At 29.2% G+C, this 15,312-nt stretch overlaps 2 protein-coding genes and 1 long non-coding RNA gene across 3 annotated transcripts; all 3 read right to left on the minus strand.

Moving 5' to 3' along the window:
* Positions 1–2,110: 2,110 nt before the first annotated feature.
* Positions 2,111–6,678, minus strand: LOC111614442 (patched domain-containing protein 3-like). Its single transcript, XM_023355819.1, has 2 exons — positions 6,597–6,678; positions 2,111–3,309 (listed from the first exon to the last, which is right to left on the minus strand). The coding sequence occupies exons 1-2, from the start codon at positions 6,676–6,678 to the stop codon at positions 2,111–2,113; spliced, it is 1,281 nt and encodes a 426-aa protein (XP_023211587.1).
* A 3,147-nt stretch (positions 6,679–9,825) lies between these two features.
* Positions 9,826–10,971, minus strand: LOC111614443 (patched domain-containing protein 3-like). Its single transcript, XM_023355820.1, has one exon. The coding sequence runs from the start codon at positions 10,969–10,971 to the stop codon at positions 9,826–9,828; it is 1,146 nt and encodes a 381-aa protein (XP_023211588.1).
* A 21-nt stretch (positions 10,972–10,992) lies between these two features.
* LOC111614440 lies at positions 10,993–13,082 on the minus strand. Its single transcript, XR_002754932.1, has 3 exons — positions 12,937–13,082; positions 12,795–12,828; positions 10,993–11,024 (listed from the first exon to the last, which is right to left on the minus strand). It is a non-coding gene; the product is annotated as an uncharacterized LOC111614440 (long non-coding RNA).
* Between the last annotated feature and the right edge of the window lie 2,230 nt (positions 13,083–15,312).

Consider the following 15,312-nt stretch of genomic DNA (forward strand, 5'->3'; position numbering starts at 1 on the left):
AATAAATTTCGAAATTTCTCTGTGTACTGTGTTCCTTTTACATATAATACATATAATTTATAATCATTTAAATTATTTAAATTACAATAAAAATAGTTTTACATTGTAATAAAAATGAACGAATTATAAATTTAAAAATGATTTAATTATGAATTATTTTTTATCATATTACTAATGATTATATATGTTATATATGTTAATTTGTTATTTATTTGGGCTCCAATTTGAAAATTTTATAGACGTATATAATTTAACTGTTGTCTGTCTGTCTAACTTTAGTCTCGAGCCCAGATCTCAGATAGGTAAAAATCGAGAATACGGTTCATAACCATTAGGGCAGGAGACACGGATTAACTTACAGGAATGTATAATGAATACAGGTATACCTCGCCTTAAGTCGGTAATTGGTTCCAGGACGTTTCAGAAGAGGCGACTTATGTCGAATTTACTTGTCTCCAAATTTACTCGTCACTAAAAACACCAATATTGAGCACTTAAAGACCGCTAAATAAGACGACATCACAGAAACACAGATGTTTTCATGTTTCATTCTCTAGGATTTATGATAATTATATTAACATTTACACTAAAAACACCAATATTGAGCACTTAAAGACCGCTAAATAAGACGACATCACAGAAACACAGATGTTTTCATGTTTCGTTCTCTAGGATTTATGATAATTATATTAACATTTACTATAAATGTACATATTTTAATATGATTTTGTAACCGTAGGGTCGGTGTCTCTTTGACACCCCGTCAGGATGTGACACCGCCGAGTCTTGCAGGACTCGGAAATCGCGACATTATGTCACGCGAGTGGTAGCGTACGAGGTTTGGACGAGGAATGGAAAAAACTGAGAGAAAAACAGAAGAAACTGCACTCAAGAAGTTTTAAACATAAACAACCGTTTATTTATATAAAATCTAAATTAGGTTTACATCAGTGAATAAAATGCTAACTTAACAATAGTAAAATGAATACACACTGGTTTCGAACTCTTTTGTTTCTGTGATTCAAGTTTTACTTCATTATCTGTAGAATTTAGTGAGTTTCTCGTTACATAGTTTATTTGTCTCGTTGTATAATATATAACAGTCATCTGCATAGCTTTAAAAAATTTCTGATTATGCTTTTATTTTATTGTGTATAGTTAGCATGACCGACTCTGCCAGGTTGGATCTATACACGTGTACAGATGTAAAAACTGATAAGTTACAAATGTCCACCTGGGCAAAACATACTCAAAATTTATATACAGCATGTTTAAGCATTACAGAAAATACAGAAAATAAATTTACATTATAATTTCTTAATCTTCTCCAGAACAAGAATCAAATGTATAATGTAACATCAAAATTGGGACGGATGTAAAGCTTAATGTCTATCGAAAGAGCTTCATTGTGAAATACGGATAAAAATTGTTAATGTGCAAAACGTTAGGATTCCAACTGTATTAGGATAACAATTACAGCATTCATTTCATAGAATAATGACAGGGCTTACAGTTACATCATGCGTTCCAGAAAAACAATTAAATGGAAAATACACCTTTGCGTAAGTTTTGAAGACGTATTGTTTTCATTCCTTAACAAATATTCATGAAAATATGAAAAATAACAATAAAGGATAGACAATTAGAAAAGTTCTCAATATAATACTTTCAAATAGCGATTAAGTTACATAAGAAAAAATACTGTGTAATAAAGTGAATTTCGAAATTATTTTGCAAATAAATCCCGCTTAACTATAATAAAGAATATTTAATACTTACACACAGTACATACTTTAAGGTATTTTCGTATAACTTTTAAATAATAACTTGTTACATATTTTCAACGTTAGCGGATATTCAATATCACAACTGATGTGTAAAAATTAAACACATAGAAAAAAATTGGTAAATTTTAATTACAATTTGTATCAAAGTAAAATTGAAATAAACGTAATTAATAAATCTTTTAAAATTATCCGATCATTTATTCTGATTATCCTGAAAATTTCATAAAATTTCTTTCCAAATTACGAGAGAATAGGAAATGAATTAAATCTTTTAGAATAGGAAATGAATTAAATCTTTTAGAATAGGAAATGAATTAAATCTTTTAAAAAATAGCAAAAACGAGCGCCAGAATGACTGGAATAAAAAATAACGCGTGAAAAGCAGTTTCCATAGCAACAAGAATTACAATTTTCACAAATGCCAAAAGAAAATATGTATCAGAATATAAAATTAATATTCCTAATGCTGTGGTCATAGATCCTTGCAGTATTGGAAAGCCTAAACGATACAGAGAGTCTTTCAGTTTTTCATTCGCTGTTTTACAATGTGACATGAAATAAGCGTAGGAAATATGAGCAGGATAATTCACGCTAAATCCTACACATAGAATAAGACTCATCATTGAAATAATATCTAAGTTGTTCCCCCACAGAGACATGTAACCTAAAGTTTCGACAACTGTACATACTACAGATATTGCAACAACAATCGAGACCGATATGCTTGGTACGAATATTAAAAAGGTTGCCGTTATTAGTACAGCAGTGATCCAAAACAATTGGTAAATCATTTGTCGAATGATGATTCCTTGTTCAATTACACTTGACTTAATACAATGCACTAGGACAGCAATGTCGGATTCGTCAGCAATTTTTAATAAATCTCTTAGTAAATCTGTTTCTATTTGTGACGAACTCAATTCTTTTCCCATAATAAAAAACCTACTGTATAGGATATGAGTATTGTTGCTGTTAAAGACAACATCATTAGAAAATGACTGAGCAGCTCTGATATTGAAAAATACATTGCGTAGCCCATCGATGAAGTCTCGTTCATTTGACATATTGTAACCTTGTAAAGAAAACTTTGCTACGGGAGTTTTCTGAAATTCTTTGTAGAATTTCATCCAGGATACAGCGAATTCTTCTCCAGCGATATTGGGATGTTCTTCGAATTTCCTTAACAGAGTTTTTATGGAATTTTGAATTTTTATGTTTGAGTAATCCAACGTTTCATTAATAATTATGTGAAAAGGATATGAGTAACGTGTAAAATACTTGAAATTTATTCTAATGCCTTCTGTAATCAGGGAGTCTTTTTCAAATAAATGTTCGTATTTAACACCGTCTTTTATGAAAAATGTGCCGAAAATTCCTAACGATAAATTAATAATAAAAATTATAATAATAGTTACCTTCACCAAGGGATTCGACAGTATTTTTCCTAATAAATTTTTAAACAGAGCCATAGTAAATTCTTCTTCTCTAGCATTATTTTCATTAGGATATTCTTCAGTTCGTTCTGAAATAAAAATATTCACAAGTTATATATCAAATAAGCAATGAAAAAGTCGATTGATATTAGATAATTTCAATGTAAAATTGTTATAAAATTTCTAGTAGTTAATTAGTGACATATAGGTGAACCAGGCTGATTTTTGAGAGTCGTAAGATGTTGCAAAATATTTTAAAGTTATTTTCTATTTAAAACTAACAAAAAATTGTGTTAAGATTATTATTTACTTGACGTTAGAGAAATGTTCGTTAAAAATATTTACTGTACCAATATAATAATAAGAAATGGTTTAAATCTACTTTATTTGGTTTATCATAAGGTTTATGTCTATTATTATATATTAATAATTTATATTTACTCTTAATAAAAGTAAATATTAACACTAGGAGGAAAGACTTATCAGTCTCATTCAGATTCTTCAAACAAATAAATTCGTGGAAATAAATGTGTCGCGACTTCACACAGTTTTATTAGGAACATCACAATGATTTTATGATGAGTGATAAGAACTTTTATTACTAGTATGCATTTCTGACACAAAGGTCTTTATCAGCCATGCATGATTACACTGGTCACTACAAAGAGATAATCTATTTGTATCTATTTGTTGTTACCATTATATTTAAATAAGGCTGTAGAGAATCCTTGCCACGGAAATGCATCTAATATATAATCGAGACGGGTTGATAATAATAATAATAATAATAATAATANATAAGTTAAATTAATATTAATTATTAAAGCGAAGCGAGCAAGCTGAGCTGGCAAAAGCGATAAATTTGAATAGTATTTCGCATTAATAGTAAAATTTCTTGGCAAAAAATTGCAAAATATTTTCGTATTCGAATGTCATGTAGCGCGTGCCAGTTTGCTTACGTTATTTATCTCTCTAACTTTGTTCTCGAGATTAAGTGAAGACAGACACAAAGTCGAATGGACAGACAGGCGACAGTGGAAGTTTATAGGTCTAAAGATTTTTTTTAAGTTGCAGCCCAACGAACAGAAATTGTATGATCTGAACAACAATTTCTTTAAATTACTAGCCATACGTTTCCAATTATACATTTTCCTTATTCTTCTATCATTAAATTTGCGTGTCGTAGCTTATAACTTTTTCTATTTTTCAGAAAATCATTCATGCAATGTGAAACAAGTTTTTAGCATTGGCGACTTTAATTACAAATGAGTAGTTTTCCATATTATATTATATCATTTTATACGATTAAAATCAAATAAAAACATAAAATAATTATATTTCGATGATTGTTACAGTTTAGGAAAATAATTTTCGCATCTCATTAGTATTTATTTATTATTATGATTATACATAAATATAATTTATTTTCTTAATCCAATGCTATGAAAGTTAAAAAATTTGATATCTTGAATTTCGATAAAAATGTGTCGCAGCAATGTCATAGTTTAGACTGATAAACCTGGATTAAATATTTTATAAAAAGTTTTTATTACGCTCATTCTATTGAAGTACACAATAATTAATATTGATTTGTTAAAAAATAATTAATAATTTTTTAACTCGAAATGTAGTTAGGATGAGGGCAAGGATTAGTTATTAATTACTAAAAAAAATAAAGTTGTTATATATACTGTAACGATTAATATTGATATACAACACAATATTTTTGCTATGAGATCTGTTATTTTCGTATAATTTAGAATTTTTGGTAAAAGAGCAAGTTTGATTATTCGTGCTTAAAATGTGTTATTTTCATCTTCATATTACATTGCGAAAATGACTACTCATGATATTATTCACGCTGCACGATATTAATTTGTATGAGTATCTAATTTTGTATATAATATTCATAAAAATTTTTTATGATATAACGAAAAGGAAATGCGTCAATAGAATTTATTATTTTCTACAATTTTTGTCGTGTATTTTTTGTTATAATGGCAAGTGTTTTCCTTGATTAAATCCAAATTATCTTTACATCTACGCTGTTTTAAACCCTTTCTCGATTTCCTTTAGCGACTCTCAGTGATATGACTTGCGTGTTTTTTAAACTGTAGTTTATTATTGTATAAAATAATAAACTTCAATTTATGAAATATCGACTAAATTAAGAAAATATTTTTAACACTTTCTTCTCTTAATAATTATTTAAAACTTTTTGACAAAAAATTCAAATAATAATTATGAATCTATAACGCCATGTTAAACATAATCACGTGAAGTGAAAAATTAACAGATTATTTATTTAACTTTTATTATTTTTTAATTATATAAAATAATATTATATTATTTTGAAAATAGCGATTTATTTGTAATGTAAGTAAAGTAAACTGGAAACTGGTTTGGCATGGCGTGATTGAATTTCTGAAAATTAGATAACGAATAAGGCATTAACAGACAAATTGTTATAAAATACTAGAAAATGCAACATCTGATAGAAAAGCATCTGATTATTACAATTGCAGTTCTGAGTATAGAATTTCCGATTAATTTCTTTTTGGATACTTTATGTGTTAAAAAACATTAACAGTAGTGATAACAATCAAAATGATCCTATTATAATGTATGATTTATAGTTGACGCGAAGGTCGAGAAAGAAAACACCTGACCGAAGCAAACGATTCGAATGAAACAAAGATTCGTTAGAATCGTTTGCTTCGAATCGAAAGTTGCTTCGGTCAGGTTTGCTTTCGAATCGAAAGTTGCTTCGGTCAGGTGTTTTTGCAATTAAGGACACAAAAGCATTTACATGTGATACTAATAAAGTTTACTAAATTATCTGAATTTTTTTCCTTATTAATTATTATTTCCATTTTTACATTGTTTATTTTATAATATATATATATAATATATATTTGGCTACTGTCTTTAAAACCAAATAATGCAAAAATCCAGAACTCTGCTTCTACGAAAGTTGACGGATATTACGTCCAGTTCTTTATAATGATAAAAAAAAAATAAATATACTTAATTTAAAATTTTGAAGATTAAGTCATTTTCTTCGTTTTCTTTAAATATTAATCCGGTTAATTATCTGCAACGTTGCATACAAAAGCACAACTCCTACTCTGCAGATGTAATGTATAATACCAGCAACGGATGGCTTACATTTTCTGGCTAAATATAAAATTTTAATGCGGCTATCTGTTATAAAAATCTTTTAAATAAAATATGATATTTTTTATTATTATAAAATGGCAAAAAGCGTAATGTTTTCATTCTTATTATTGTTATTTTCCGTTCTAAAATCTATCGAAAGAAAAGCGTTGTTTCATATGTAGATATCATTTTATATATATCTCGTTTAATATTATACCTGTACTCTGTTCAATAGAAGAATTGATCTGTACTTGTAGATTAGTCTGATAAAAGTCATGATCTAAAAAAAGCCAAGACATTGCGCGAGTTTCTCATCAGAGAGCACGAACACTAAAACGTTATTTTGATTGTATCGAAAACGAGGACACGGACTTCTACTTTTTACATTTAAATAGCTATAACTCATTATTAATGATTGAGGAAATAAATACTTATTACATATTCGATTAGTATAGCCAAAAAGTAGAAATGTTAACGTAATATTTATTAATTAATCTATTGTATAGGTTGACTCAATAAATATTATAGTTTCTTGAATAAAAAGTAAATAATCTATAATTATAAATATTTTGGATTTCTGTCAAATTAAAAGCTTGATTTAACTTCTAAGACATTTAAATATATTTCACCTGCGATATCGACTATTATTAATTATGTTAAGCTGGAGGAAAAATGCAGAACCTTGAAAATGTCCAAATTTCGTAAGTATTTGCGTGACACAAAAAATATAATATTGAATAAATAATATGTTAATTTATGAAAGAGAATGATTAATTTAGTTTTGTTTAAGATAAATGAATTTCTAAACATTAAATGTTTAGTAAAAATAATAGCAGTCCCCTCCACGCGTTGTTGTGGCTCAAAATGTATTTATTATAAACGTATAACAAAATCAAACGAATCAAATCAAACGATCAAACGAAAATGGAATCTATCAATAAAGTGAATTATTTTCTAAAATTTTTGTTCAGTGTCTTGTGTTATAATGTCACGTGTTTTGCTTGTTTAAATTCCAATTTTTTTTTTAAATGCCACTCTATGCGAAACCAGTCTTTGACTTATATTAACGACCTTCAGTGAAACGAGTGGTTATTTTCTAAATCTATTTTAATACTGTATAAAGTAATTTATTAAAAAGCGAATCATTTAGGAAAATATTTTTAACAGTGTCTACTATGAATTAATTATTTAAAATTTTTAAACAAATAATTTATATAATAATTACGAATTTATAATGTCACGTTAGAAATGATCAACTAAGATTAGAAAGAACAGTATATTTATATTACTTTTTATTGTAATTTCCTTAATGGTATAAAATAATATAATATAATTTGAAAAACAGCAATTTATTTGAAGTGATGGTGTGTAAAGTGAGCTTTCAACTAGTTTAGCATTTTGTGACTGACTTTCTGAGAATATGAAAACGAATTAAACTATGAAATTTCTGATTTTTTTTTTAAATAATATTTTAAAAAATAAATTTCGAAATTTCTCTGTGTACTGTGTTCCTTTTACATATAATACATATAATTTATAATCATTTAAATTATTTAAATTACAATAAAAATAGTTTTACATTGTAATAAAAATGAACGAATTATAAATTTAAAAATGATTTAATTATGAATTATTTTTTATCATATTACTAATGATTATATATGTTATATATGTTAATTTGTTATTTATTTGGGCTCCAATTTGAAAATTTTATAGACGTATATAATTTAACTGTTGTCTGTCTGTCTAACTTTAGTCTCGAGCCCAGATCTCAGATAGGTAAAAATCGAGAATACGGTTCATAACCATTAGGGCAGGAGACACGGATTAACTTACAGGAATGTATAATGAATACAGGTATACCTCGCCTTAAGTCGGTAATTGGTTCCAGGACGTTTCAGAAGAGGCGACTTATGTCGAATTTACTTGTCTCCAAATTTACTCGTCACTAAAAACACCAATATTGAGCACTTAAAGACCGCTAAATAAGACGACATCACAGAAACACAGATGTTTTCATGTTTCATTCTCTAGGATTTATGATAATTATATTAACATTTACTATAAATGTACATATTTTAATATGATTTTGTAACCGTAGGGTCGGTGTCTCTTTGACACCCCGTCAGGATGTGACACCGCCGAGTCTTGCAGGACTCGGAAATCGCGACATTATGTCACGCGAGTGGTAGCGTACGAGGTTTGGACGAGGAATGGAAAAAACTGAGAGAAAAACAGAAGAAACTGCACTCAAGAAGTTTTAAACATAAACAACCGTTTATTTATATAAAATCTAAATTAGGTTTACATCAGTGAATAAAATGCTAACTTAACAATAGTAAAATGAATACACACTGGTTTCGAACTCTTTTGTTTCTGTGATTCAAGTTTTACTTCATTATCTGTAGAATTTAGTGAGTTTCTCGTTACATAGTTTATTTGTCTCGTTGTATAATATATAACAGTCATCTGCATAGCTTTAAAAAATTTCTGATTATGCTTTTATTTTATTGTGTATAGTTAGCATGACCGACTCTGCCAGGTTGGATCTATACACGTGTACAGATGTAAAAACTGATAAGTTACAAATGTCCACCTGGGCAAAACATACTCAAAATTTATATACAGCATGTTTAAGCATTACAGAAAATACAGAAAATAAATTTACATTATAATTTCTTAATCTTCTCCAGAACAAGAATCAAATGTATAATGAAACATCAAAATTGGGACGGATGTAAAGCTTAATGTCTATCGAAAGAGCTTCATTGTGAAATACGGATAAAAATTGTTAATGTGCAAAACGTTAGGATTCCAACTGTATTAGGATAACAATTACAGCATTCATTTCATAGAATAATGACAGGGCTTACAGTTACATCATGCGTTCCAGAAAAACAATTAAATGGAAAATACACCTTTGCGTAAGTTTTGAAGACGTATTGTTTTCATTCCTTAACAAATATTCATGAAAATATGAAAAATAACAATAAAGGATAGACAATTAGAAAAGTTCTCAATATAATACTTTCAAATAGCGATTAAGTTACATAAGAAAAAATACTGTGTAATAAAGTGAATTTCGAAATTATTTTGCAAATAAATCCCGCTTAACTATAATAAAGAATATTTAATACTTACACACAGTACATACTTTAAGGTATTTTCGTATAACTTTTAAATAATAACTTGTTACATATTTTCAACGTTAGCGGATATTCAATATCACAACTGATGTGTAAAAATTAAACACATAGAAAAAAATTGGTAAATTTTAATTACAATTTGTATCAAAGTAAAATTGAAATAAACGTAATTAATAAATCTTTTAAAATTATCCGATCATTTATTCTGATTATCCTGAAAATTTCATAAAATTTCTTTCCAAATTACGAGAGAATAGGAAATGAATTAAATCTTTTAGAATAGGAAATGAATTAAATCTTTTAAAAAATAGCAAAAACGAGCGCCAGAATGACTGGAATAAAAAATAACGCGTGAAAAGCAGTTTCCATAGCAACAAGAATTACAATTTTCACAAATGCCAAAAGAAAATATGTATCAGAATATAAAATTAATATTCCTAATGCTGTGGTCATAGATCCTTGCAGTATTGGAAAGCCTAAACGATACAGAGAGTCTTTCAGTTTTTCATTCGCTGTTTTACAATGTGACATGAAATAAGCGTAGGAAATATGAGCAGGATAATTCACGCTAAATCCTACACATAGAATAAGACTCATCATTGAAATAATATCTAAGTTGTTCCCCCACAGAGACATGTAACCTAAAGTTTCGACAACTGTACATACTACAGATATTGCAACAACAATCGAGACCGATATGCTTGGTACGAATATTAAAAAGGTTGCCGTTATTAGTACAGCAGTGATCCAAAACAATTGGTAAATCATTTGTCGAATGATGATTCCTTGTTCAATTACACTTGACTTAATACAATGCACTAGGACAGCAATGTCGGATTCGTCAGCAATTTTTAATAAATCTCTTAGTAAATCTGTTTCTATTTGTGACGAACTCAATTCTTTTCCCATAATAAAAAACCTACTGTATAGGATATGAGTATTGTTGCTGTTAAAGACAACATCATTAGAAAATGACTGAGCAGCTCTGATATTGAAAAATACATTGCGTAGCCCATCGATGAAGTCTCGTTCATTTGACATATTGTAACCTTGTAAAGAAAACTTTGCTACGGGAGTTTTCTGAAATTCTTTGTAGAATTTCATCCAGGATACAGCGAATTCTTCTCCAGCGATATTGGGATGTTCTTCGAATTTCCTTAACAGAGTTTTTATGGAATTTTGAATTTTTATGTTTGAGTAATCCAACGTTTCATTAATAATTATGTGAAAAGGATATGAGTAACGTGTAAAATACTTGAAATTTATTCTAATGCCTTCTGTAATCAGGGAGTCTTTTTCAAATAAATGTTCGTATTTAACACCGTCTTTTATGAAAAATGTGCCGAAAATTCCTAACGATAAATTAATAATAAAAATTATAATAATAGTTACCTTCACCAAGGGATTCGACAGTATTTTTCCTAATAAATTTTTAAACAGAGCCATAGTAAATTCTTCTTCTCTAGCATTATTTTCATTAGGATATTCTTCAGTTCGTTCTGAAATAAAAATATTCACAAGTTATATATCAAATAAGCAATGAAAAAGTCGATTGATATTAGATAATTTCAATGTAAAATTGTTATAAAATTTCTAGTAGTTAATTAGTGACATATAGGTGAACCAGGCTGATTTTTGAGAGTCGTAAGATGTTGCAAAATATTTTAAAGTTATTTTCTATTTAAAACTAACAAAAAATTGTGTTAAGATTATTATTTACTTGACGTTAGAGAAATGTTCGTTAAAAATATTTACTGTACCAATATAATAATAAGAAATGGTTTAAATCTACTTTATTTGGTTTATCATAAGGTTTATGTCTATTATTATATATTAATAATTTATATTTACTCTTAATAAAAGTAAATATTAACACTAGGAGGAAAGACTTATCAGTCTCATTCAGATTCTTCAAACAAATAAATTCGTGGAAATAAATGTGTCGCGACTTCACACAGTTTTATTAGGAACATCACAATGATTTTATGATGAGTGATAAGAACTTTTATTACTAGTATGCATTTCTGACACAAAGGTCTTTATCAGCCATGCATGATTACACTGGTCACTACAAAGAGATAATCTATTTGTATCTATTTGTTGTTACCATTATATTTAAATAAGGCTGTAGAGAATCCTTGCCACGGAAATGCATCTAATATATAATCGAGACGGGTTGATAATAATAATAATAATAATAATAATAATAAGCGCAGAGCCCAAACGGTTATGAGTTGAAAGTTGAAATTTGGTACACAGATAGGGTACGTTAGGAGAACGCACACTAAGAAGAAATTTTTCGAAATTCCTCCCCACGGGGAGAGGGACAGGATTAAGGCTTAACACTTCCATTAACAATGGAAGTGCTAAGTAACAATGGAAGTGTTAAGTAACAATGGAAGTGCTAAGTAACAATGGAAGTGCTAAGTAACAATAGAAGTGTTAAGTAACAATGGGAGTGTCAACAATGGAAATGCTACGTAACAATGGAATTGTTAAGAGAAAGCGACGTGCAAGACGCAGATGCAGTTTTTTTCATTTTTGCGGGAAATCGAACATATTTTTAGACCCATCTAAAAATTTTCTAATTAGTCTGGAAACAAGGGGACCCAATTCTTGCATTCTGTGAAAACGGGTAAGGTTTACTGTAACGTAATAATCTTTATCTCAGTTATCGTTACTTTTGCCCGAGCAACGCCGGGCCCACCTGCTAGTATTAGTAATAAAAATTGCTAATCAATTATTAAAATTTCTTTGTGATGTTCTTAATAAGTTTGTGAGAAGTCTCAAATTTAAAATAATAAATAACCCAGAAAGGTTATTTATTCATGTTGATTGTGCACAATCCAATTTTCTACACGTAAAAAATGACTAAAGCTGTGGCGATGCTGTATTCGCATTTTCTGGGAGAAACTACAATGCCGACGTGCTTCTTATCTAGATGTAAAAGATGGAAATTTCGATGAAAATAATATAATGTGAAGTTTTAAAGTCTAATGTTAAAAAAAATTATGTTATAGATGCATTTTTGGAGAAGTGCAGTAGAGCCATACCAAAAAATGACTAGACTTTGACTACAAACGGCTACGTTTATGATGTACATTTTGATTAACACTATATTAAAAACTTACAAAAATAACATAAATGATCAGAGTGTAAAAAAGTGAATGAGGAAAATAGGTGTTAATACCTAACGTATCTGTTATTTTTAAATTTAATCTGTAAAAATAAATCTGTTAAATTTAATTATTTTTAAATTTGCTCAATACCTTTCGAAGATTATGTCGCCAAAAACAAAATCGCCTTGAAAGAAAAGGGAAAGCATTTCAAACATGATACCATGGATTTCGTAATAAAGAGGAACCAATAGGAAAGCGAACCAATAGGAAAGCGGGGAAGAAAAAGCCCGACCAATTAGAAATGCATCGATCTCAAAAAACTTATAAAACCTCTGCTGTCAAGGACAATGGAGCTTCCTCTAGAACAGTGGTTCCCAATTAGTGGTACGCGTACCCTCAGGGGTACGCGAAATTGCACGAAGGGGTACGCGCAGCAATCTAAAATCGGTCGATTTAAATTTAAATGCACGAGATGAAGCAATCAAAAAATAATGGTGGACCATCAAAAATTCGGCAATTTACAACATGATGTCGAATGCACAAATTCGTTTATTTATAACTAAAAATATTTTCGAAATTTCATCAAAAAATGCATTTGTGACAATACCTAAATGAAATTCTTACGCAAGAAACAAAAATTGTACAATTAACACAAATTGTGTTAATTGTACAATTATCATTATCATCATGTCAGCGAAGCGGCAATAAAATATTTTCTACCATTTTGCAGAGCATACCTCTGCGAGAGCGGATTTTCGGCCGTGACAAACATGAAAACTAAACATCGTCACCGACGTCGACTCGAAGGTGACTCGAGACAGAAGCTGACCAAAAAGCGACCAGATTTTACAAAGTTGTGCAAAGATAATCGTGCACATTTGTCACATTAAAATTAAATAATCTTATGCTATTTTCATTATTATTAGAATTGTATTTTAAAAGTAATAAATGTAGAAAAAAACTTATTCTATTTATCACTACCTGTCTACCCACAGCTTATTATATGGAATTTTCTCGTGGGAGTAAGATATTTTCTCGCAGTAAAATGTAGCCCATGTTCATCTCTAACATGTAAGCTATCTCTGTGCCAAATTGTATTAAAACCTGTTCAGCGGTTTAGACGTAAAAAAATGACAGATGGACAGAATTACCTTTAAATTTATAATATTAGTATGGATTAATATGTATTCAATCTATAAGGGGTATGCGAGTTTGAGCTCTTTCTTGAAGTGGTACGCAGGAAAAACTAATTGGGAACCACTGCTCTAGAGAATACCATTAGTGGCCGTCGTTTTCTTTTATTTATATATATGCCTATATCTTGTATATATGTAACGATCTTTGAAGTTAACCAAAATTCACAGAAATACATTAAATCTATTATATAAAGCTTCTTGTTTAAAAGTAATTTTAACTTACCATATCTCACAAATTTTCTATCACGAACTTTTTCTTTTTTCTCTGTATCCACTTAATGCCAAACATCCTCCGAAAAACGTTATCTGATATGCGAAATTAAACACTATGCAAGTTGCAGTGTAATAACTGAAGATTCGAATGAAAGGAAATGGCGCCATCATTCCGATGCAATACGAAATGAAATTTGTGAGTGAAGTTTGTGTGATGGAAACTCCTGCTTCGACATATGTCGCTTCCAACCGTTTTTCAACTCTATGTTCGTGATCAGTGATCCTCCAACACCCTATTAACACGAAAGCGTCGTCAATCTCGGTTACTGAAACAAACAAAATTTTTAATGTATTACAAAATTTTTTGGTACATTTGCAGCAACACTGACTTACTTACCAAGAACTAAAAATTGAATAGTCGCATTCCAGTAAGTATTTTCCACACCCGATGCTGCCATTAATCCAAAAGACGATACAACAGCCAAACCCACACTTGCTAAACCGAGAAGAGGTTTACTTCTGACCCAACTATTGCTCATGTTAAGAAACATCGAAAGACCAATCATAATTGCGACCAAAACTCCTATCTTTGGTTTTGTTCTATCAAATTCTGTACGAAAACCATTTTCTATTGCTAATGGTGAGTATGGGATGACTTTGACATATGTAAAATGATATTTTTGAATTTCCTCATAAACATGGTTGGACCATTTATCGAACAATTTCTTTTTCACTTCATATTTAACTTNTGGAAACTGGTTTGGCATGGCGTGATTGAATTTCTGAAAATTAGATAACGAATAAGGCATTAACAGACAAATTGTTATAAAATACTAGAAAATGCAACATCTGATAGAAAAGCATCTGATTATTACAATTGCAGTTCTGAGTATAGAATTTCCGATTAATTTCTTTTTGGATACTTTATGTGTTAAAAAACATTAACAGTAGTGATAACAATCAAAATGATCCTATTATAATGTATGATTTATAGTTGACGCGAAGGTCGAGAAAGAAAACACCTGACCGAAGCAAACGATTCGAATGAAACAAAGATTCGTTAGAATCGTTTGCTTCGAATCGAAAGTTGCTTCGGTCAGGTTTGCTTTCGAATCGAAAGTTGCTTCGGTCAGGTGTTTTTGCAATTAAGGACACAAAAGCATTTACATGTGATACTAATAAAGTTTACTAAATTATGTGAATTTTTTTCCTTATTAATTATTATTTCCATTTTTACATTGTTCATTACACATGGGTGT

This window comes from Centruroides sculpturatus, unplaced genomic scaffold (assembly GCF_000671375.1).
Source record: "Centruroides sculpturatus isolate CEXI.00-Female unplaced genomic scaffold, Cexi_2.0 scaffold1838, whole genome shotgun sequence".
Taxonomy (NCBI): Eukaryota; Metazoa; Arthropoda; class Arachnida; order Scorpiones; family Buthidae; genus Centruroides; species Centruroides sculpturatus.

Coding starts and splice junctions, on each gene's coding strand:
- LOC111614442 (XM_023355819.1), bottom strand. CDS start 6,678: ATGTCTTGGCTTTTTTTAGATCATGACTTTTATCAGACTAATCTACAA. Junction 3,310..6,596: donor TTCTATTGAACAGAGTACAG/GTATAATATTAA, acceptor TTTTTATTTCAG/AACGAACTGAAGAATATCCT.
- LOC111614443 (XM_023355820.1), bottom strand. CDS start 10,971: ATGGCTCTGTTTAAAAATTTATTAGGAAAAATACTGTCGAATCCCTTG.